At 39.3% G+C, this 25,307-nt stretch overlaps 1 protein-coding gene across 2 annotated transcripts in view; it reads right to left on the reverse strand.

Annotated features, from left to right (window-relative positions):
• Positions 1–11,032: 11,032 nt before the first annotated feature.
• LOC105932779 (gap junction gamma-1 protein) overlaps positions 11,033–25,307 on the reverse strand; it is a 52,937-nt gene continuing 38,662 nt past the window's right edge. Inside the window, exons 1-2 of one of the 2 annotated variants that reach the window (XM_021321266.2) lie at positions 22,887–23,160; positions 11,033–14,252 (exon numbers count right to left, since the gene is read on the reverse strand). In XM_021321266.2, the coding sequence (XP_021176941.2) occupies positions 12,729–14,198 (1,470 nt within the window). In that variant the 5' untranslated portion in view covers positions 14,199–14,252; positions 22,887–23,160 and the 3' untranslated portion in view covers positions 11,033–12,728. Of the gene's footprint in view, positions 14,253–22,886; positions 23,161–25,307 lie in introns of those variants that run through there. The other variant, XM_012872049.3, reaches the window with a different exon arrangement.

Here is a 25,307-nt window from a genome sequence, read left to right on the forward strand (position 1 = left end):
TTAGACCATGACAGGATTAGGTTTAAAAACAATATCCCAAGCTTTGGACAGAGAGCTCTGTTCAGTCTGTCTTGTGGGAATAGAAAAAGCGCATCCAGCTGAGAGGCCCCATGAGACAAAACTTACAATTTCTCTCACATTCCTGCATACACCTTCACACAAACACAACTATTCACTTGCATAAAGACAACTAAACCCTCTCACTATAATCTCAATAGCTACGATTACATGGACAAAAGTAATCAAAAGAAATGGTTGATCGGAATAAAAATGCGTCATGTAAACAAGCCAATCGAAATCTGATTTGATAATCCGATCAACGTGCATATAAACGCTCGTCTGGCTGAAGTTATTACGAATGTAGCAAACTGACCCGAGTGCGCATGTGTGTCCGACGTAAACGTGACGCATTTCTGCGTTGGCGAGTGGTGGAAATGCATCGGGAAGCAAAACTGTCGGGGCTCCAGATACAACCTTTCTATTCGCAGAAAATAAGAGCTCAAAATTGTTGCTTTCTCAGTAACGTTTCAACCGTAATTAGAACCTCGTGCAAGTCCGACCAGGGAGCTTGGAAGAAAAACAAACTCATAATATTGCTTTGTTTGCAATTTTTTTGTTGTTCAGCAAAGATGGAAGTACTTCTGTGTTTCTTTAAGGGGAATTTTTATAACTGCGTGATAACTTTGATAACTCAGAGTGGTTTATTCTGATTAAAGCCAGGTGCATATACACACACATTATGATCAGATTAATTGATTGTGTGCCCATTTAAACGGTACAATCTGATTATTTAATCCAAATACATTTTAATCCGATTGTGAAATTCTGTACATGTAAACAATGCCTCACACAAACGCCACCAAACTCTCACATATACAATTAAACTCTCTTACATATGCCATGAAACTCCATAAATGTAGCGCCATTAATTTGACAAATGCAAATGAAAGGCAAAATGAGAATGCTAGTAAATACAAGAGGGCACTCGATGGTGAATTAGAGAATAAGAATAGATGAATGTGAGAGTTTGATAGAAGCAGAGGTGAACCTTAATTGTCAGTTTCTGATTGGACCCCTGTAAAGAAAGTGAAGGCGGGTTTTCATGGACATTGTCATTGTTTGATTGCACTTTTTAAGTGGAAACAACTAGAGGCCATGAGTCTTTTGAATAATATTGTTATGCTCCTACAGTAGTATCAAAGCCAGATATGTTGTTAGAGTTGGACTTCCGTGGATGTTTGCTGAACAGCATCGGATCTGAGAAAAATTAGATTTCGATGTCTTTTTAAAAGATGCATTAAGCCCCAAAATGACATCATATGTAATATTGGTTTTTAAAACTACCAAATTTGTTTATACTGTTTTACATATAATTCCTGACCACTCCAGCGCAATCTTACAGGGAGTCAAAAGAAAAAGAAGACAGAGAAAAAAAATGGTTATATGCACAAACGTGGGACCGCGATGTTCGGCGCAAATATGCACACCGCAGGCAGGAAGGGACTGGCAGCCCAGGGCTGTCAGCTAGGCTGTTCGTTACTGGAACCAGTTTACAACATTTAATATGTGTGACAGGACAAATTCAAATAGTTTCTTCATAAGTGAAGGCCTGGAATGCAGTAAAACAGAACAGGTCCATGACAGAAGAAACATGTTGAGAGTCAATTTAATCAAAAGTTTTTGGAATGCTCTCAGCGTAATTAAAATAATTAAATGTGTTTTTAAGATCTTACCATTTGACTAAGGTTTAAGAAAATCCAATTTATACCACTTTCCGTTTTTTTTTTTTTTTTTTTACAAATTACAGGCACAGAGCCTCATGAGTGAAACACTGACAACAGCGTAGAATAAAAAAAAAAAAAAAAAAAAAAAAAAAAAGGTTATTTATGTTGATGAGACAGGAGCACAATTATTTGACCCATAGAAAACATAGTTTATGGTTTATAAATAATGTATCGGATTGTTTACCACTCCTTTAATTTCAATATCGTTGTTGTATTTTCCATATTCATTTGTAGCAACCCTAATATAGATATTTCCTGATGCATTTGTCATTCATTCTTCAGACCAGTTTGACAAGCCTTGTAACACAAACCTAAATCTGTTTGGAAAGAATTTGAGATGCACTAAAGTTAATGCTTACAGATTCTCTCTGTAAATCTGAATGAGCTTGAGCTACTTTATAAAGAAATCTGGCCAAAAAGTGTCTGTGTATGGAAGCGCAATGCCAACAAAGATGCATGTCACAATTTTAAGGTTTTTACTTATAAAAAATTTTTTGAAGACCACTTACCATTTTCTTTTCACTTCATGTCATCCACCACTTTGGTTTGGTTTGGTTTATCAAACGAGATCCAAATAATATAAATTGTGAAATTACGGCTGCAAAAATTTGCTGTTTTATCAAAAAGTATTCCACAATAACTATTTTGACTAGATATCTAAACTTCTAGAGTGAACGTTCACCGCCTATAAAAAGTAACAAAAAAAATAAATACTTGAGCAGTTTTTATTACCCTTTTTTCTTTTAATAGAAGACCGTGGAGCTGGCATAAAAACATGAAGTCAATGCATTCTGCCAATTAAGTCATGCTTCAAAGGACTGCTTGTTAGTTTTTTTTAAATAACACACCCTGTTCTCAGAGGAGGCCAATTTAGATTGTGCCTATTGTGCCAGTGACCTTAGTTATTCTCGCTGGCAAGTTTATTTTGTGGCTTTCACTATTCAATTGTCTATTTCTACATTCTTCAGCATGCAAAGTTATGAGGTGACTGATGGGAATCTACACAAGAACCAATAGACTAAATGTTGACGTCCTTCTTAATGTTTTAAAAAACACTGCGAAAAAGAAATCAGTTCTTAAAATCAAATGCTAAGCAGACCTTGCATTGAATGATTGTAATTTACAGCCTCACAGACGTTCTCTACAAGCTGAAGTTCATCTGCCAACGCATGACTGACATAAACTAAAGTGGCATCTCTTTGTTCTCTACGTTAATGGCGTTATTAACTAGACATTAACTGCTGTTAACAGCTGCAACAGCTCCAACAACCTGCAGCCCCAAGTACTAACACTTTAACGGCTGGAATTCACAGCGATCAAGCTATGTACTGCATTCCAGTGAGTAAATTACATGTGCTGTTAACTACCTGATAATTTATTGAACTACGTTTTAAATTTAATGTGTTCGTGAAAAGAAAAAGAAGAAAGTAGACACGCTTTTTGGTCCAGAAAAGGCGGCTTTGATTTGTGGGCACAACCAGTTGCGGTGAACGAAGGAGAGATGGAAATACTCAACGACGGGTTTCCGGGGTGCTCCACCAAATCCCACAGGGAAATGGTCCTGACACTTAACACATAAAACAGAAAATGTGATATTTAGGGAATTTTTGAACAGCTAAGTTTAAAATAAAAGTAAGATCGATGTTTTTTATTCTGTGTGGTACAAAACGTGTACAGAAAAAAAAAACACCCTTTAAAATCAAGACATTGCAAGGATGAGAAAGCTTGTTAAAATGCACAGTGCTTAAAAAACATATTTGCCCCTTTTCATATTTCTTTTGTATGTCACATTTAAATGTTTCAGATCATCAAACAAATTTTAATAACGCAAAAAGTTTTTTCTCTTGATTCTTTTTTAATAAAGGAAAAAGAAGGTAAATGGCCTGTAGCTACTTGTATGGCGCTGAATCAAGTCCGAGGACTCAAAGCGCTTTACGTAACAGTCATTGATACGCTGATGAAGATCTCCGCTGGGCCCTGTGACCACCGGCAGCAGACAAAGCGGGTAAAGTGTTTTGCCCAAGGACACAACAACTGAGACAGATGGGGGTTTGAAACCTGCAATATATATATATATATATATATATATATAATATATATATATATATATATATATATATATATATATATATATATATATATATATATATATATATATATATTTTATGACGTAACGAAAGAAATGTGTGTGGGGGTTTATGTCGATTTGCTTTTCACGCTACTGACTCACTAAGTGAAATCGTGAGACCCGCATTGGCTGACTCATATGTGGGCAATGCAGCTTTTCAAGTCTGGGGAGTGATATAGTTATGACACTTGGGTTTTTTTTTTTTGACAAGCCATCAGTAGGATTCAACAGAGTAAACAAGACTCTGAAATCATTTCGGAGAAGAAATGTAAGAATGTGGGATTCTAACAACAAGATCGCTACACACAATTCACCTGTCATTTTTGTTTTGAAAAGAATGGTATGAAGAACCTTACAACACCCCATATGCTCTCACGCGTCATTTCTAAAAGCTCATAGCTGTGCCGGCTGTCACAGTTTCCCCACTTGCTTTTGACAAATGCGTTAAAGAAGGTCAGAGGTGGCAAGGACACCCGTCAGTCTGGAAAGGGTTATGAAGCTATTTCTAAGAATTCAGAAATCTACTATTAGCCTACCTGCCAACAGATAAAATAACGGAAGAGTGGGAAACCTTCCCAGGGATGTCTGGTCTTTAAGAATTACTCTGAGAAAGCATCAACGCTTTATTGCGGAGGTTACAAAAGACTTAAGAACAACATTTAAAGTATTTTAGGCATAACTCAACTCATGATGCTTGATTAAACAATAATTAAAAAAGGGATAGGGCAAATTGACATTCATGGGAGATCTCTGAAGTTAAAACTCCCACTGACTAAAAAAACACAGACATGTCACACAATTGTTGAAAAAACCCTTGATGACCACATACTTTAAAGGGGACATGTGGTTTTCAGTTCTTCTTTTGTTCATTGAAAACATTCAGTTGTGGTATATCTAAAGTGGAATTGCAATGCTTTGGTCTGAATTCCTCGTTAATTTTTAACTTTTTACCCCTGTTCTGGGGTGTGTCTGAGAGCAACTCGTTTTGGTGCTGTCGCTTTAAATCTAAAGGAGGCACTTAACACCTGCCCACCTCAAGGTAGTAGAGCGTTCCTCTCTTACCCCGATCGGCCTGTTTTATAGTGTGCTGGGGGGCTGTGTAATAAATTGTGAGGGTTAATGATACACTTAAACAACCATTTTCATTTATCCACTTGTAGCTTCGGCATCCCAAATCCGCTTTTACTACAAAATTGCTCCAACAAATTATTATTATTTTTTTTAAATGACTGCTTCGCAGAAATGGTTAGAAGGAGGTCCATGACCTTATTTAGCAGCTCTGCAGCAAATAGTGTGATGTAATTGGTCAGAAAATGTAATAGAGAACAGTAAAATACTAAACGGCTTGAAAAGTATGACCCAAAAAAAAATATGGAGATATCGTCGCACCACCTGGACAGACTACATTTAACTTTTCTCCTTTTCTAGAGACTCCTAGCACACAACAAAACAACACAACAAAAGTTCAAGGGCAAAAAAAAAGTTGATTTCGCATGATATGTCCCCTATAAATTTGCTATGAACTGATGAGACAAACATTTTACTTTGTGGCAGAAAACCAAAGCATTTTAGCTAAAGAGCATTATGATGAGAGTTATGCACGGTCAATATGAGGGATTGCGGTAAAGTCGACAACACAATGCAGGCTACTGTCTACTGCTGCTATGTGCTCATCCAGGAGAAGTAAATGCTGTTAAGTCAGTGACTTGATGCCATCTGCTGGGCTTCCTTAGATAAAACACCTTCTTACCAATTTGAATAATAAACTGACTGCATCGTTTGATAACTAGGATCAATTTGGAATGTTTGTATCAATTTTTGTCGGAAAACACAACCTTTTCCCAAGCAAATCAACAGCGTTTGTCATAATTATAAAGAAAGATTTTAGCAAGGACGTACTTTGGAATGGATTTACTGTCCCTTCTCATAAGATTTATAAAAAATAACTGCAGGGAGAGGCTTTGAAGGCAGAGCTATAGCTAAAAGGAAACAGCATGAACCTGCAAACTGCATTTATACCAATGTTCTGTCTACTATGCTCTACTGCTGGATATACACTCTATTGCCAAAAGTGTTCACTCACCATCCATATCATTGAAGGAAGGTGTTCCAATCACTCTTTTGGCCACAGGGTTATAAAATCAAATACCTAGGCATGCAGACTGCTTCTATAAGTATTTGTGAAAGAACTGGTCATTTTTGGAAGCTCAATAAATTCAAATAAGTGTAGTTGTGAAATTTTCCCCAACACAAAGGATCCCCAGGTCAATTGTTAGTGGCGTCATAAGGAAGCGGAATCGATTGAGAATGACAAAAACTCAGCAACAAAGTGGTTCTATGTGGAATCACAGAGTTGGGTCAGCTGATGCTGAGACACATAGAGCACACTTTGCCACCTTTCATATTTTTTTTGGGCTTTAGAACAGTTTGAAGAGAGCTTTGTGGATTGGGTTTCCAGGTCCAAAAAGCACTTGGATGCAGTGTTATACCATAAAACGTACCCCCATAGATGTTCTCCAGAGACATAAATCATACCTTTTTCTGGCAATCCAATGGATGGGTCTGTATTTGGCATTCGAAAGATAGTGACTAGCTGACTTCATCGCGTTAAAAGTAATTGTTCTTGTGGATGGGGATTATGGTGTGGGGCTTTTTTCAGGATTAGTCTTAGTCTTTTAGTTCCAGTGAAAGTACCTCTAAAGGATACCAAAACATTGTGAACACCTTTGTATTGCGAGTTTTCTTGGGAATGATTTGGGAAGGATTTCCCCTTCCTGTTCCATCATGACTGCTCACCAGAGCACAAAGCAAGACATCTGATTGCCTCATATGTTCTAAACAGAGCACGTTACTCTCAAACTGCAGGGCTCCATCCGAATACCCTTATTAATAGCTTCTAGCTCCTGATCCTGGCTCCTGTTCCTTGACCTTTCATGAGGTCGACAGTAAGAACACTCGTGTGGATTAAAGGAACTTCGGACTGGTGTGCCGCTTTTCAGACAGCCTTTAACTCTGATGTCATTATGTGACGGAAATGTATGTGGATGATTTGAGTCAAATCCAGGCCTACCGCCTTCTGGAAATGAAATACAAAGTGAGCAATCTCTTTTGTCCAGATATTTTCGTTGTTTTCCGTGAGGGGGCTGTGCTGATGTGTTACGCAAAGGATTATGGGATACCTTAAGGCTTCTTAGCCTCCAAGCCATGAGGGACATTGCAGGGTTCCTAGGCAAAACTAGCCACAAGAGGAAGCATACAGGCTCCTTTTCCTACCTCCTTCCTTACTGACTGTACTGTTTGGACAGCACTGATCATGGAGACCGCTGACGCACTTCTGCTTTGGCTAAAGAGTCCTTGCTCTATAAAGGTATTCAGAGAGAGCCCAGGTCTACTGGTGGTTCCTAAAGTCTCTAAAAGGAGAATGTGAGGCAGATCTTTTAGTTATCAGGCTCCTCTCCAGTGGAACTTTGGTCCGTGAGGCAGACACCCTGTCTACTTTTAAGACCAGGCTTAAAGCTTTCTATTTTGACAAAGTCTATAGTTAGAGTGGCTTAGGTTATCCTGAGCTAAATCTGCAGTTATGCTGGGTGGAGGCAGATTGCAACATTCAGCTTGATTAAAAGCAGAACTCACAATATACTCAAGGGGGATCTGTCACAGCAATCAGGTAAAATACGCTACACCAATTAATTTGAAAAGAGATTAACTATCCAGCCACTCATTAAGAAATTAGCTGATTTTTAACAACAATGATTTATTTAAAAAAAAAAAAGTCGTAATATTACAAAATAACAATAGTTATTTGGATAAATAGCTCAGTAACCGAAAAATCCTTCCAAAAGTAATTATGTTTAATCCAAAACACTTATTTGAATCAGCAAATAACCTACATAAATGAATCCAACATTGTCCGTTTCTTTTTATTTAAGAATAATGTCCGTAACGGAGTTCCATATACTCCCAAACCAAAACAAAGACCTGGAAATGTTTTCCCATTTACGTTCAAACTCCCGTTTCAAAATGGACAAATCCAAACGTCAAACCCCCATCCAAAAAAGATTGGTACCACCAAAAATCCCCAAAAGGAAAAATAAAGTCCATATCTCACCGGTATCGTCTTTTGGCATCGGGCGGCGTCCTTTTGCACCGGATGGCGTCTTCTGGCTCCAAACTCCGATCAGGTTTCCACATTCACGTTTCTGTGGCGCTGGGACAAACTTTGGGTTCTGTTTTATCTATTTCCTTTGACTTTTAACTCATTTTAAACATTCAATCAAAGCAAAATCTCCCGCTGCACAGATCTGACCGTGAGCGTCTTTTCTCACCTGTCGAGCCGCCCCGCGCCCCCGCACACGCCCCTTTTTATCCACTAATTACATTCACACCAAAAAAAAAATTACATTCACACCTAAAAACCAGCATGATACTGCCCAACATCAGTTTTAAGCAGTGGAGATTAGAAATAATTTTAATAAGGAAATAACAACAACTGTTCTATCAAACAGTTTGTCACCTTTCTACTTTAATGTTTTTATACAAAAAAAGAAAGAACATAGTGGTTATGTTACAAGATGAGCGTTCACACTGAGCCTGGTTCTGGTTCTGCTGGAGGTTTGCCTTCCTGTTAAAGGGGAGTTTTTCTTTCCACTGTCGATTTATGCATGCTCAGTATGAGGGATTGTTGCAAAGCCGCCGACAATGCAGACGACTGTCCACTGTGGCTCTACGCTCTTTCAGGAAGAGTGAATGCTGCTTGTCAGAGACTTGATGCAACCTGCTGGGTTTCCTTAGAGAGGAAACATTCTGACCAATCTGTCTGGATGATTTGACTGAATTGACTTTGGAAAGTCCCTTGAGATGACATGTTGTGAATTGCCACTATGTAAATAAAATTTTATTTAATTGAACTTCTAGATAAATGGAAGAATATTCCCATAAACATACTCCTATGTTCAAATTGTGGAAAATATTCCTTGCATAGTTGAAGCTGTTAACATTTTAAAGGATGTTAAACCCTGTGGATATAAGACTAGGGTTTTTACTCAAGTTCGTATCTGTATGAAGGCAGGTGAGCAAATAATTTTGACAATGCATCGTATTTGTCGCTAACTCATATATGTAGCCTACTAGGAGCAAAATTAAATGTGTTTTCTGTTAAAAAAGTGAACTGTCTTAAAGTTTGTGAAAACATTTGATAGTTTGAACCTTAAACAGCTAAAGAAAAGAAAATAGTGTGCCAACCAAATATCAGAAATCTTTTATTTTGCCACTTGAAGTTTTCAACTTTTAGTTTTCTTAAACAGAACACATATCCAGATGAGGAACATGGACAAATGTTAAGGATAAGGAACATGTTGCAGGTTGAGGAAAAGCATAACGCTTGTAAACCTTGTAATATGATTGCGATAACATTTGAAACAAATAAAGTTTTGTAATGCATTCCTGTTGTTGTTTTTGTTTGTTTGTGTGTTTGTTTTGGAAAAGTATTTACACTGTTTGGGGGGGAAATGGTTTTCAAAGGACAGTGAGAATGCATCCATGCATAACAGAGAGGTGAAAGACACAGTCATGGAAAATCCATTTGCTATGGGATATATCTGCTGTGAGAAATTCCTCATGCAAACAGAGTCAAGGCAGAAAAACCAAGAATAGTTTTGTAGACGTGAGGCTAAGCTGCCAGTCATGCAGAACTGAGCAGATGGGCTTTATGAATACCCGCATGGCATCCCTCCAGTTTGCCCTTTCTTTGCTTTCTGAAAAGTCCCCTGCATTGACAGGAAGTTCGCTTTTTGAAGGAGCAGCTGGATCTAACAGCCCAGAGTCAACAGCTGCCTTCAATCAATCAACTGTGTATCAGTCTGCAGTGAATAGTTAGGCTGAAGACCTTAATGAGGGTGGACGAACATCACAGGAATAAAAAGACTTTATGAAAGAGGAGAAGCTGTGATTAAATCACCTGCTGCTTACTGACGTTAGAGCTGTGTTCTGTGAACCGTTTCATGAACTGCTGACTAAAATGCTTCAGATTTATCTGATTCTTCTCCACCTGATGATGCCAGAAATCACTACACAGAAATGCTTTTCTTAAAGAAGCAAACAAAAAAAAGACTGCAGTAGTTATTAAAAACTTGGATTTTGTGTGTATTTTATAAAAGCAATTTACCATTTTTTTTCCTTTATTGAATGTAAAATGAATTATATTTGAATTTTTCTTGTTTGATCTGTTTAGTAAGTTTATTTATTAAGTGCCTTTCACAGAGAAAACCATCAGAGCGTTGTACAGCACTGTAATGGGAAACATTTTCATAGGCCATCAGCCTAACAGTGATGTGCACAGGGCAGCAGATTGACAGACTGACAGACTCTTTTACCTGGTTTCTATCTCAGCTGTTTTGCAACACTTACTCCCTGTACCATTCGACTTCATTATAAATCTAATCCATTGATTCATTTCTTTTATTTACGTAATTGCCCTTAGCAAAAAGTAGTATACTTGAAGTTAATTTTACTAAGTATAGTAAGGTATAAATATAAGCTTAAGTCAAAGTATTAATGTACTTAGTCTTAAACATCTGTTTATACTTTTCAGTATAAGTCAAGTATACTTCACTATACTTAAGCACTTGAAATATCGTTTATGAAAACAAACCTTCCAGTAGACTACCTCGTTTTAAGTATGAAATAAGTATACTCGTCGTCCACTTGAATAAACTACTTTTTGCTAAGGGTGTTTCGCTCACTTGGGTTGTTACCAAGATCTGGTGTTGATTTTATATCAATAAAAAATATAAAATTATTCAGAATGACGTTGACTTCTGCAATACTTTGTTTACCCGCTGCAATGTTAACGTTTTTCCAAATTTGCACCACGGGTGGGAACGAGGGCTGAGGAGCCATTTTACTTTTATCACATGGTTTAACCTTACACCTGCTCTTAACCTGCTTATTTTATTTTTTTCCAGCCAGGGAAATCTTTAATTATTGAAATGAAATCAACTTTATCATTTTATCTTCATGAATTGGGAAACAGCTACTGTAGGAGAAAATCTGGGACTTTTTCATCTTTCCCCATCAAATCTGTGTCTGAAAAAAAAACTATGGGACAAATCTCAGTACAATGTTGAAAAAGGAGTAACACTGTTTATTAAAAGTCAGTTCAGAGGGTTGCTAAATACATTAAATACTGATACTGCACCACACAAGAAAACAAATGACTCTTTTACTTCAGCCATTGCAGTTGACATGTTATAAAAATATACTATGTCATATTTCACATTTTTACAGTTGGTAGGCAATCAATCAAATCACAATAACCATAAATATCCACAAAGGTAATCATTGATCTTTTGTCTTTAATCATACAAAACAAAAAAAAGAGCTTCATTCCAAAAGCAAAATGTTTTCATACAAAACACTGGCTTTATCATTAAAACTGACTCCATTTTGGAGTTTTTCATGTCAAGTCCCATTTTAAAAGAGCAATAAACAAACGGTAATTTAAAAAAAGGGGGTGTGTTTATAAAAGGGTTGGTCTGACACAGAAGTAGTTCCACGGCTGGCGTAGCATGGCCAAAGTATTCCAAAGCTACAAACAACCAAGCTCAATAGCAGCCTAGTGTAAAATCTTGGCACTGACGCTTGCATCACACAGACAGTGTTTGGTCTCACTATATATTAAAGTAATGGCTTTGAACTCTTTCCATTACGACGTGAAGACTTGTGCGTTCAACACTGAAAATGAAGCACTGGGAAGACATAAGTGACACAAGTCTTGTCAGTAGAAAAGGACCACCACAGCTGGTTAAGGTGTTGCTGGAGATAGGTAGTATTTCCATCTACTTCATAGTAAATAGACGAGCGGAAGTGCCCGGTAGAAAATCGCCACCAGGGGGCAGTCAGCTACAAGGCAAATGGAGCAGCAGACAAGCACTGTCTCCTCCCAGAACGGCCAAGGATGCAACCAAGGAACTTGAAGATTTAAGATATAAAAGCTGGATTGCATCTGCATCTTGTTTTAAATAATAATAATAATAATAATAATAATAATAAAAACTTTCAGGAGATGTGAGATCCACCGGCTGTACTCAGCAGAACCTGAGCAGCAGCTCGGTGTAGCACTTTGATTTAAAATTCACATGAAATAAACACACAGTCGAATGCAAAGGTACAGCAAAAACATAGTGAACGGACGCTACGGAGAACAGAGAAGAAGACGACAAGTGACAGGACATAGCCTTTAGGTAGGTCATGCTCTTGCTGTAGTAAACAGTCACTGCTTCGGGTGATGCCCCTTAATCATATTTTATGTACATTTTTTTTTTATAATTTACCTTAATTATCATAACCTTAGGTCAAAGCTTTGGTCTGCTAGATATTGTACATAACAAGACATTGTGATGGTGCCTCATTTCGTGTTTTGATGCCACTAGAGTTAGGGTGTGTAAGTCAAAATCCAGGAACAATCTAATCTCAAAACAACTTTGAAGAATCAAAGGTTTATGAAGCTGGATTTCCTACGGACAGGGAAGCAGGAAGACGGCATTTATCGTTTTCAGATGTGACTGGCAAAAGACATGGAGAACATAACACAGTTTGTGTGATTGTTCTGGTAAGACAGAGACAGCGTGGACTAAACAAACTGTCAGCGGCAACATCGCACTTTTTTTTATTTTATATTTTTTAACCCAGCTCCATAGAAACACATTAATCTCCAGCTTGCAGGATTCTCTAAGGCATGTGTGGTGTAATATCCAACACAGGTTGCAACAGTTGCCCATCCATTCAGTGTTATATACATGCTGACAATGTGTGTGGGCTTAAATCCATACTGAGGGCTTGCCCTCTCCCGATTTGCTGCTGCTGCTGTTGCTGCTGCTGCCTCCTCCGCTGCTGCCCCCCTTGCTGTGCTTCACTCTGTGTTTGCGCTCTTTCTGAGGCTGAAGCTGGGGCTGCGGCTGGGCTTGGATAATGTTACTCTGAGGCTTGTCGTCCTGGTTGTCTCCGAGCTGCTCCTCGGCCCGGTGCTGCTGACTGTAGGCTTGGATGGCGGCTTCCAGTTGCTCGTGAGCCTGCTGGATCATGTCCTTGTTAAGAGCCACGCGGGCTTCTCCTCCAGTAGGGAAATTGTCCTCGTTGCTGCCAAACTGCTGCTGTTCCTCTTGGGCAATGTTGGCCCGGTTCTGCTTGCATGCCATCTTAGCATTGCTAAGGTCCGTGTAGGGCATCTGTTCTGGCTTTACGACAATGTTGTACCCCGGAGGAGCTGAAGGGGTGTTCCATGAGAATGGGTACCCGACGTAGTCTGCAGCACCGTCTCCACCTACCCCGCCCTCGGAGCCTGCCTCGGGAGCTGTCCCTCCCACGGAGCCCTCTCCGCCACCGCTGGGGCCCAGCAAGCCCAGCTGGTACTCGTCATCCTGAGGTGGGCTTCGCCGGCGCCGCAGAATGTCACAGATAGAGCCGATGCCCAAATGGAGTATCTCCCAGACATTGAGAGTGAGGCAGAGGACGGTGACACCGTACATGATGCGCAGGAAGATGGTTTTCTCCGTCGGCCGCGACACGAAGCAGTCAACGCTGTGGGGGCAAGGCTTTCCCGAGCACACAAAAATCGGCTTCACGCGAAAGCCGTACAGTAAATACTGGCCCGCGAGGAAGCTGGCCTCTAGCACTGTTCGGGTCACTAGCTGCAAAACGTAGACCCGCATCAGACCCTCGTCCCGAATACGCTTACGCCCGTCGTGGCGGATTTTAGGTCTGGGTGTGGGCTGCAGCGGATCTCGGGGCCTTTTCGGCGGTTCGATCTCTGGCACCTCGTAGATCATAGGATCATCCTCTTGGTCCTCCTCGGTCTCCTCTATGCCCCTGTGCTGCCGGGCTCCAAAGCAGATTTTCCTAGGTTTTCTGTGGGTGTAGCCGCCGCCTCCGCCTCCTCCTCCTCCTCTGACGGCAGCAGAACCAATGGTTCCTTTTGCTTCGTCCAATCGTGCAATCTTATTGACAGCGTAGCCCATGTACATAAGGGATGGCATCGCCACCAAAATGATCTGGAACACCCAGAAGCGGACGTGAGATAACGGAGCAAAGGCGTCGTAGCACACGTTCTCGCAGCCCGGCTGGCCCGAGTTGCACACGAACTTGCTCTGCTCGTCGTAGTAGATGGACTCTCCCCCAACGGCAGTGAGAACAATGCGGAAGACGATGAGCACGGTGAGCCACAGCTTCCCCACGAAGGTGGAGTGGTTGTGGATCTCCTCCAGCAGCCGTGTGAGGAAGCTCCAGCTCATGGTGTCACTGGACAGTGGGGCAGACAGTGTCCCTCTCTCACTTGCTCACAGACTCTGTAAAACGTAAAAGAAGAAGGACAGGGGACAGAGAGAGAGAGAGAGAAACAAGGTTATATTGGGTGAGTTCAAAGTAAAAGCAAAGATTTGGCAAACTATCTCCAGTAAGACTTTAATCCTAGTGGAAATAGTATTAGTTGTGCAAGTTCAGCAGGAGGATGTGAAAGAGAGTGACACAATAATTGCATTAATTAAAATTAACGTTCCTCTCTGAGCTCAGAAAATCAATGCATCCTTAATTTTCCCCATTGCTCCTCGCAACTCAGATACACGCAGCTCTCTGTCACAGAGCGGTAGCTTGACAAGTGTGGACTTTTTTTAGGGAATTAGAAGCCCAAACAGACTGGAAAGAGGATATCGGTGTTAAAAAAAAATACCATCAAGCAGCACTGAGAAGGAGGGGAAAATAATCCAAATAGGGAATTTGCTATCATCAAGTACACGCACAGATACGTGCGAACCCATACACATCATTTCACTTCACGGGCTATCTCTTTCAGAAGAAATAAATCCTCTTAGTGAGCCGTCTTCTGTGTGAGGTGCAGTTTTCAGGATTGTGCCAACTTCCCAGAGTTGACTTGACGGGTTTGTTCTAGTTGGGACGTAACTGGCATTGTTCCTACAGTGTGCGTTTGCAGTCTCTGAAGGAGGCACACGTTGCCTGTGCAGATCCGCCCTGGGCACACCAGCAGAATCAGCAGGTGGACGGCCACAAACCAGCGGAGCGGCAGTTCAGACAGCAGACCCACATTAGCTCGGGCAGTGGAGCTGAAACCAAACGCGGCTGTCCCTCAGGGCCGCTTTGGGGATGGAAATGACACCTCCAGAGAACTTTTCTCCTCGCGAAAAGGCTCAATAATACACGGCTTATTGTCAGCTTGACTGAAAAGAAAATCCAACCATGAATACTAGCTTAGGTTAGGGTTTAAAGGCCTTCCAGGGACAGGATCCTTTTACCAAGCTGGTTGTGAGCTCAGAGCTGCAGGAAAACTGTGAAACCTCACTGAAGCAGAGAAGACAGAGCTCCCAGCGCTCTGCTTTGTGTCACCGGGGCTAAGAAGGTTGGAGTGCTCTGAAGAGCGCTTGCGATAAAATATGAATCAAGTAATGAGCACAGTGACCATATACGGACATGCCTGAGACACACGAGATAGATGTCAGGAGCCCTTTTAGGCGAGCGCAGCGAAAATGTGAGCTGGAAACAGCCAAAAACAACAGGGATTTGGCAGTCAGAGGTATCCGTCGCAGTGTAAACTCTGAGCATCTGCGATCCGGTAAACAGCGAAGAGACCAAAACACAATGAAATGAAATGTCCTCCCATGGCTGGGATCTCTCCGTCTGACTTTCCTGCATTACATCACTGCATTTCTCTCTGACTCCTCCTGTGGACCTTCAGGTTAGGAATCCAGACTTACTCACAGACAAACAGGCAGCCGAAAAGGTTAAACCAATTCATCTATTTTTCTCTTTTACATTTTATATTTTGCCTTGCATTCCTCATTATACCTTATATTTGCCGGTACAATCCAATATCCGGGATCCAACAGCGTTGTTTTTTTTACTCATGCAGTATCTTAAAGTGGTCTTTTGACAGTGACAGATCTTTGTCCTAATAATGGATAATAATGGATTCTTCATAAACTGAGTGATATATTTAGCAGGGACACAGATTCCTTTTGAATTTGTTGAATCACAATGAACTGAGTAATGAATGTGCATGAATAAAACGACATATCCCTCCTATGAAGCATTTCTCAAATTTTATTGCCTGCCATTTGTCTAATGCATTTTACATCCTGAATTATTTTAAAAATTTATATTTTCATGTATTATTCAGACAAGTGATGTGACTACTAGACTAGTATTTGTAGTATTTTTAACGCTCCTTTGCTTCAGCATTAAAACCTTGACATGCATATTAGAAAGTTGATGTGAGCATCACTTTAAGTCTGATTTAATGCCATACATTGATTAAAAAAAGATTGTTTTCTTTACAGTATAAGTAAATATCTACTTTCCACGATAGCCTATGCATATGCACAGAGATATTCAATAAGTTACAATATGTATTTCTAAGTACTTTTTGAAGAAAGCAACCTTTAAGCCGGTATCAAACATACTTTTCATTAAGCGCCCATTTCTACATGAAAAATGTAGAAATGGTTTTATGTAATATTCTTTTATTGGTTTTATGTAATATTCTGATCCTATATAATCTATATAATGTGTTTTTCTTAGTGAATTGAGTTACTGAAATAAATCAACTTTCCATTAAAATTCTTAGTTATTGAATATGACTGTATATGTTATATGTATAAAGTATAGGCTACAAAAATATAGCCAACCACATTAATTGTTCAATAAAACCTCACTAAAAAATAACTCTTCATGTGATTTATTCTGTTAGATAACCTGCAACTAACTAATTGTGGATTTGTTTTTTATGAGGGAAATACTTGCTCATTAGCAAAAGTAATTGCTCCCTACTTCTCAAACATTTGGATAATTCCCAATTTGCAGAAACTTGCCATTTAAAATAACAATTTGCTGGGTTATGGAGTCTATATCCACGCTTTCCTGAGAACAACCTTAGCAAAAGTCATAAAAAAAAAACTCTCTTTTACAGTTCTGGCATGCACAAGAAATTGTCTGAGTCCACCCTGACCATGAGAAATGATCGCACTCTGTCTCACATCTGACTGCGTTTATTACTCCAAATACCTCAGACACATTTTGGCAAAGCCTTTTGCCTTCTCATCTAATTTATATCTGCAGGAGCTAGTGGGGCAGTTGGGGGTAAGAAGCTGACTCCGCGCATTAAGTTACCAGCGTGAGTCAGCCTCCTGAAGAGCCCACTCAGAGGCAAGAGGCAGACCTACTGTCTTACTTTGATTTTTTTTTAATTACTTTAAAATGGCGTTGTGAAAGCGACAATAGAAAACGTTTAAAAACAAGTTTTAACACATTTAACTCCTTCAGGTTAAACGTGGTAGTTTTTTTTTTAAACTAACGAGCTTCGAAAGCGAGTCACAGACAATGTTATAGCCAATATCTCTAAACTCATAAGGCTTACAGCCCAAGCAGAACTGAACAAGGTGAACCTGAGGGATGACATCTTCACATCAGCATCAAACGCATTAATTTTAGTGGACAGTACTCTAGTCGCAGTCAGCATGACTACGGGAATCCCCTCAGTTCCTGGCGCCCGTCCCTCAGGACCCAGAGAGATGTTCTGCCAGATGTAGTTTACAGACAGACTCCCAGATGGGCCGACACATTTACAAACTCACACTCGCACGTGCAGGAGCCTCCGACGCCATGAGGAGTAAAGTCACAAGGTCCCTGCATGTACGAGCTGCATGACTGCACAGAGCGCTGCGCTGAGGTTGGTCGAGGTGTTCCGTATTCGCCGCAGTGACTCGACCTGAAGACATGGGGCTCCAGCTGCAGGGCCCCACAGGCGAGCCGATGGACACCGAGAGAATCAGCCCAAGGGAAGCAGAGATGGGCGGCGCGCCTTCAGGGTGAGGGTTTGTGAAGATGAACCTGGACATGTGTTGTTAGTGCATCATCTGGATGGCTTCTGTGCTCCAACAGAAGAGCTTAACAACGTGTCTGGTAATGAATTCTTCATATCGAAGTTCAGTACCACCATCAGTTTCCTCACTGTGGGTTAATAAAATGCAAGCAGCGCCTTTAAAATATAAATAATAACATCTTAGCTGGATGTTCTTTGGGAAACTTCATGGGGATGATGATTTGATAAATTATTTTTGCTACTATATCATCCAATGCACACCATGTTAATATATTTCTTACCTGCAACCATGTAAATGTGTATGATATATTACCCCCCAGGGTAAAGAACTTGGATGCAAACAGATTAAATTACACAGAGCCTTGCAAAGTACTCACACTCCTCGAATTTCCTCACATTTGGTCTTATTGGAACCACAAGCTTCATAGCATTTCATTGAAACTCTATGTGACACACGAGGAATAGCATCTGTCCAGCGTGATGCCACCCCCACCCGGCCTCACACTGGGGATGGGGTGTTCAGGTTGATGTGCAGCGTTAGGTTTCTACCATACATAACATTTTATACGACGGCCAAGTTCAGCTTCGGTCTCATCTGAGCAAAGCACCTTCTTCCACGTGCTTTCTGTGTTCCCTGCATGGCTCGTAGCAAACTGCAAACAGGATCCCATACATATTTGTTCAATAGTGCCTTAATTCTTGCCACTCTAGATAAAGGCCAGATTTGTGGGGTGCACGACTAATAATTCTCAAGTCAACAGATTCCCTCATGTGAGCGGTGAATCTCTGCAGCTCCTCCAGAGTTACCATGGATCCCTTGGCTGCTTCTCTGATTAACTCTGGCCTGTCAGATTAGTTGGACTGCGATGTTTTGGCGGGTTTGTAATAGTGTCAAACTCTATCCATTGTCAGATGATGGACTGAACAGTGCTTTGTGACTCATTTAAAGCTAGTGGTGTTATTTTCTAAGCTAAAGCTTCTATAAAGTTCTCCACAAATTTATGGCTGACCTGTCTACTGAGTTTCTAGGTCTTTATTGTGTTGCTCGTTTGTTAGTGTCCTCCAACAAATCTCAGAGACCTTCACAGAACACTTGGACTTATACGGAGATTAAATTACACACAGGTGGGTAGAGTTTACGGTTGGATTTTATTTAGGGGTGTTAGGGTAAACTGCATGTGTGATTCACGCTATAACGCATGTACATCTTTTAAATCCTGAGACAAATCTTCATTTTTGAATCTCAAATAAATCAATTCTCTGTAAATTTGATATTTAGAAACCTTTGGAGCAAATGTAAAAGTAGCCTCATTCTCACTAACGAGACTATTAATATGAAATTTTATTCTCTGTGAGAAGTCAAGCTACTCCTTAGGGGTCCCTGTTGGCCTGGGGGCCGATAAGCAAAAAACCTATTTTGTGATTCATATAAAGATTTATTGATGCTAACACTGCAAAAAGGGAGCTAAAAGTAATCTAAATTTTCTTCAAAGTAGTGTATTATCACTGAATTAAGCAGGCGAGTTTAAATGATCTGCCAATGGAATAAGATTTTTGCACTTAAAATAGGAACAAGTCATCTCCATCATCTTATTTCAAGTGCAGTGTATCTAATGATCTTATTTAAGGGGTCAACATACTCATTCCATTGGAAGATATTCTTATTTACCTGCTCAAATCAACAACAAATACACTCATTTCAAGATAATTTGCATTTACTTTTAGTTCCCTTTTTTCAGCGAATGAATGAATGAATGACTCGATGTAATCTTTATTTTGAATTTATAAACAATAAATAAAAAATAAATAAATAAACAAATATTAAAAGGATCAGGAAGAAGTCAGTTCTTAAGTCCTACTCCCATTTGACTTCTACATTATAGCCATCATGCATATTCAGTCTCGAATATCCATAGAACTTCTGCATTATATAATTTACCTGCATAATTTATCTTTCATGTCATAACTATCCAAATAATGTAAATACCAGAAGATTAAAAGTTAGGGTCATATTACAGATCATGTGTGAGAAGTTACTTTAAGAATATGTACAGCTGGGCAATGTATCAAGATTTAAAAAAAAATATTTAAAAAAAGAGAGATGTAAGATGAAACTAGATCATTTATATTGAGATGGTCTATGTTGTGTTAGAATTATACTTTCATGTATTCCAGTATGTTATTTTTAAGTCATTTCTTATATATTTCTACAGCTTTGTTAAAAAAAATTGCCTGGGATAAAGCTTTGATTAATTTTTACAATTACTTTATGAAAAATATCATATATATCATAATTCAGCCTAATAATATTGAGGTAATATTTTTTTTCCATATCGCCCATCCATAAAAATAACTAATCATAAATAGAACATCATTACATAAATATTCAAAGTATGAAAAATATGATCCAAAAAATATGATCCAAAATCTAAAATACATTTAAAAGATTTGTAGAGGTGCTCTATGAAACACCAACTTTGAGAGGTAATGGAGTATATGTCTTAAGAAATCTTTAGAGAAATATCAGAAAGGGTGATTAGTTAGTTAAACTGCAAATTGTTGTTGTTCATTTAAAACACAAACATGCTTTTCTTTGACATGGATTTTCTATTAATATAGCACATACACAAGCGCACTCACGGCCTTATTAATATTAATAAGTGGAGGTCAAGGGCAATTTGGAGACTAAATGCGCTGGAATGTCAGGAAAATAGCTCTAATGACTGTCGATACGGCTAATGGGTTGATTAGCCTCTGCTTTGACTGTAACTAAGCCAACCATGCTAATTTGTATTTGTATATTTAGTGTTGTACTAATCAGATTTAAGTACCCTACATCGATGTTATTGTATGCGACTCCAAGAACTATTTTTAGATTAATTGAAACTATTATTTTTTCCTATAAATATGTTTAACTACAAACACTTGTCGTTTTGTTTTCCTTCGCTGTTTCCTTTTTAAGATAAAATCGGAAAATCTTTGGGTGAACGACTCTGTAATCAGCTTCACCGTCCGGACAATTACCAGTTAAATCTCTCTTAGCATTTTGAAAGTGGCCGCAGGATCGTACAATGGATCCGGTAAAAGAGCCGGTCAATCCCGTCTTCAGCCAGGATCCATTTGTCTCCTTCCAGCGATTTGCTGTCAGACTGCTACCTTTTAAAACTCTTCTCATTTTCTTTGAACAGTTTTATTGCACTGACTGTTTTAGTTAGCAGCCTTTTTTTTTTTAGTTTCGCTATGTCACAAACGAGAAAATGTGTTATAACGTCATGTTTTGTTTTGTTTCGAATAAATAATCACAATTCTGGACAAAATAGCTTTAAAGTGAGCCGGTGGCACCACAGAAATGTTGAGGCCCAACTATAGAGGGGATCTTATTCCCAGCAGCAGATTATACAAAAGTGCAGAGTTCAACTGAATGTTTCCTTTGTTTAATCAAAACTTTTAACTAACTTTTAATAACTTCACCACAACAAACAGTTATGGATAGCGGTCATTAAACTACGTCCCGTTGCCAAAAAAAATTAACGACGCTCTGAACCCTTTAAAAAAAAAGGACATAAATTGTGATCCAAGGAGCCGATGTAGCAATCTCCTGTTGTTTGTTGTTGTGGTTTGTGTCAGCAAATCTGCAAAGGAGAGAAAACCTTGCATACAGTAATTGTTGTCTGAGATTAGAAAATTACAGTCAAGAGGAAAAATGCAGCTCTGCACTTCAAAGCAAGGAGCGTCGGGCTTGATGGAGCCAAGCTGGTTGTGTTTCTCCCGTTCAGTGAACAAACTTCTCGCATAAGAGCAGTGAAAGGATTCACTAAAGCAATGATATTCAGCAGAAATCTAGTAAAATCAGCCTAAGAATGATGAGTAGGAAGATAAAAATAAATGAATGAACTGAACCGATAGGAGTAAGATATCATTTTGATGCTGAGTAACTGAGTGTGGAAAAACGGTTTTAGCAAAATGGAAAAAAGGAAAAAAGCAGCTTCTTAAATAATAAAGAAACAATAACTTTTCAAATAATTAAGAAACAATAACTCAGTGTGTTCCCCTTCACTGAATAAAAGTTCAGCCAAAAGTTGCAGAAGCGATAACTGGGACTGTTTGAGGGTCACTGCCACAGCGCCCTGTCCCTCGGTTCTGCCGCCGGCTTCCTCAGGCTCCAGTGGCGCCTCTCTGAGCTCCCACCTTGTTTTCTGCAGACTGCACACACCAAACTAATGTGCTCACACAGGAGCTGACCAAACATCTGTCCAATATAAGCCCCTGGATCACAATTAGTGGGTTAAATCCAACGATTTTGGTGCTTAGAAATGGATGTGTGCAGACATAGCTGTTATAACAGCGCTGTGCACCGATCCCCGGTTTAGGAAGCAAAGAGGAGTCCTCTGTTACAACAGAGGGACTGCATAAGCTCTTTTGTTCGGCATGCAGAGATATTCAAATCATCAAAAGCGGAAAAACTCCCAGCTTATCTAAAAATGGGATTCTTATCGGCTATTTCTGGTTGTCTCTTTTCTTGCTGAGGAGCGACTTTGTTCACAAGAGTTCTTGAAGTGATTAAAACCACGCACGCCAAAAGAGGAGCTTTGCACCACAAAAAAGGTTATCAAAGATGTTCATTTTTGCTGGACACTGAAACGTAGAGTTTAGATTTGTAGATGTAAATAAATTCCAAAGCGCTGAGAGGGCTGAGCCTCTAACCCGTGAAACATGCTGCAGAAAATATAAAAGAAGTCACGCAAAACACATAAAGCTTGACAGAGAGTAAATCTTCACAAAGAAATTTTGTCTCGTTCTAGATGACCGTGTCCTTTCTCTGTATTCACGAGGAAACAGAAAAAAAAAGAATCCCTCATTAATGGTGTCCGAAGGGAAGAATTACAACTGTAAACAGGTTCCATATGTCACCGGAGGAGTCTTTTGATTCAGTTTCATGCAAAGAAAAAGTACCTCAGAATTATCTTGGTAACGATCGGCGTGAGATAGCCTAACGATTGCACGTTCGGGAAGAAATTGCACTGTTTATATCCAAAAGCCTGCTGTTGGATGAAGAAAGACGAAGTAAAAAGTCACAAAGCAGCGTACTCACTATTGTCCTGTCTCCCAGGTGCCAGAGCCTGTATCCTTCCTCAGCGCGAGACCCCCCCCATCTCTGTCTCCTCGGCTCACTCGGTCCTTCTTACATACTTGTAACCTCGGCTGACATCTATTAGCTCTGACCTAAAACCAACATCTGCATCTTGATGTCAAAGGAAAAACTCACAACAAAATGCTCCCAGCTCAGCGTGGATTCTCTTACGGAAAGCCTCAGTGTGTGCTTATCCAAGTGTGAGCTTTTTTTCTTTTGAAAGGGAGAGGAGTGAGGGAGGCAGAGCGTCTTGCCTCCCTCCCTGTGGTACTCACAATGGTCCTCACTTACACCCCTCATCCCCGGCAAACTGGGTCATGGTTGGGGGTGGTGATGGGGATGAAGAGGAGGTGGTGGGGTTTTTAAGACCCCCTCGGAGGGGTAAAGCGGGGGAGAGCCCGGGAATAACAGACAGCGGGAACACGGGAGAGGAAGGATCCGTTTCATCTGAAGGTAAATACGACTCAGCTCACACTCTGTGAGACCCCGGGGCTACCCGAGGCCAAAACAAGGGACAAAGATTTCAGGACGGGTCGGGATGTAATTAGAAGTTTGTACTTTTAAAATCACTACTTGAGCAGATCTCAGATGCCGGCCGCAAAAGGTGCCTTAGGGAAGCTTTTCTACTTAAAAAGAAACTCGGAGAAAAGGAGCTCGGTTGTGTTTGTAAAGCAAGGCCATTGCAGAGAAGACTTGTGAAAATAAAACAGCATAAAGTCAGAGCTGTAACTATAGCCATGATCACTGAAAAGGGAGATAGAAAGAAGACAAGAACTTTTGTATGTATTTTAGGAGTGAGATCTGGTGCAAAAAGTACACAATGACTAAACACTGTGGAAATCATTTAACACTCATGAAACTGTACAGCTACCAAATTATTAACTGTTCTGTAAAAAATAGGATCTTAAACTGAACAGTGTGAGCAAGATGTCCCAAAAACGACGGAAAAATTAAGATGCTTACATCTATGTTGCGTCATCTCTTCTTCTAGCCATATTTTTCAGAGCAGACTAGTTGCTTTATCTCTGAAGACTTTTCAAAAAAAGTAAAAAACAAAGCAACTGGACTTGTTTTCCGTAGTTGAAGACGTTTCGCTTCCTCTCCAGTAAGCTTTCTCAATTCAAAAAGTCTGGAGTAATGTGGAGTAACAAGCTTTATACTACTACTGTGAACCTGTTTCTGTTGTGTTTGCATGTTATCTAAGCCATTACAAGGCCTTTGTTTGGCAGTAGTATGAAATACCATTAACGATGTATTTCATTTAGGCCCTTGCTTAGATTTACAAGACAAAATATTTTTTATTTTTCAGCTGTTTTACCTCAGGGTCTGAAAATCTTGGCACGTAATTGCTCACTTTTAATTCAGCAATGTACAATGTTTTACTGGCAAAATGTGTTGTAAATAATGCTTTTTAAATGATATTTATACCAGAAATGTTTCATAATGTCACCTAATAAATGTATTTATTCTGTTAGAGAGGAATTTCCACTGATTTCTGTTTCCTGTGCTGCTTTTGAATGTTTGTATGTCCAATCATATTTCTGACCTGTAAACAGTCAATCTTAGCTGTAAATCTGGAGCTTTGCTAATTGAAACTTTTTTGTATATTCCCTATTTACTGTTTCACTGATATTAAAAATAAACATATATATGACACTTTGCAAAGGCTTTATATTTTTTATCTATGTATGTTGGTACTAAACATAGCCAAAAGCTGAATTTCATAATAGTTTGAAATGCATTTGGTTGGATTGTCAGTACGTTTGTTCCCAATATACTGCATGTTTTGGAGTGTTGTAAAGTCAATTTTCTATTTTTTGCTTCAAGATTATACTGTAATGGAAAGGGGTTTTCTGCAGTGTTCACTTTTTCATTTAGCAAAATAAGTGATCCAGTTAATTCCCAAGACAAGTAATAGAAATCCCACCCTCACTTGTATACAACCAAAATGACTAAAACTTAAAGATCTCATTGGATTTTAGGAAGCAAAAAAAACTAAATAAATAAATAAACTGATGCCAAAAACAACCTTCAACCAGAAAATATTCCAACGCTGTTGTCAATAAAAAGAAAAAGAAAAGAGGGGTTTGTATTAGTGCTTCAATGATTCAAGTGTTTGCACAACTGTATGTGGAGTAAGGCGTCTAGCAATTTAGCCGCACAGCACAACAGAGATAAAAAAAAAAGAACATAAAGTTCAAAACTAATATTTGAAATAAATATTTACAATGCACTGGGCTAAGGCTTTTTGATATATTTTTGTAACTAAAATATTTATGTATACAAATAGCTTTGTAGACAGTGTGGGGATAGATACAGTAAGTCTACACTTCATTCCAACCATTTTCAAATATGTAAATTCAATCTATTGTGTATGGTTTT

Source organism: Fundulus heteroclitus, chromosome 16, assembly GCF_011125445.2.
Source record: "Fundulus heteroclitus isolate FHET01 chromosome 16, MU-UCD_Fhet_4.1, whole genome shotgun sequence".
Taxonomy (NCBI): Eukaryota; Metazoa; Chordata; class Actinopteri; order Cyprinodontiformes; family Fundulidae; genus Fundulus; species Fundulus heteroclitus.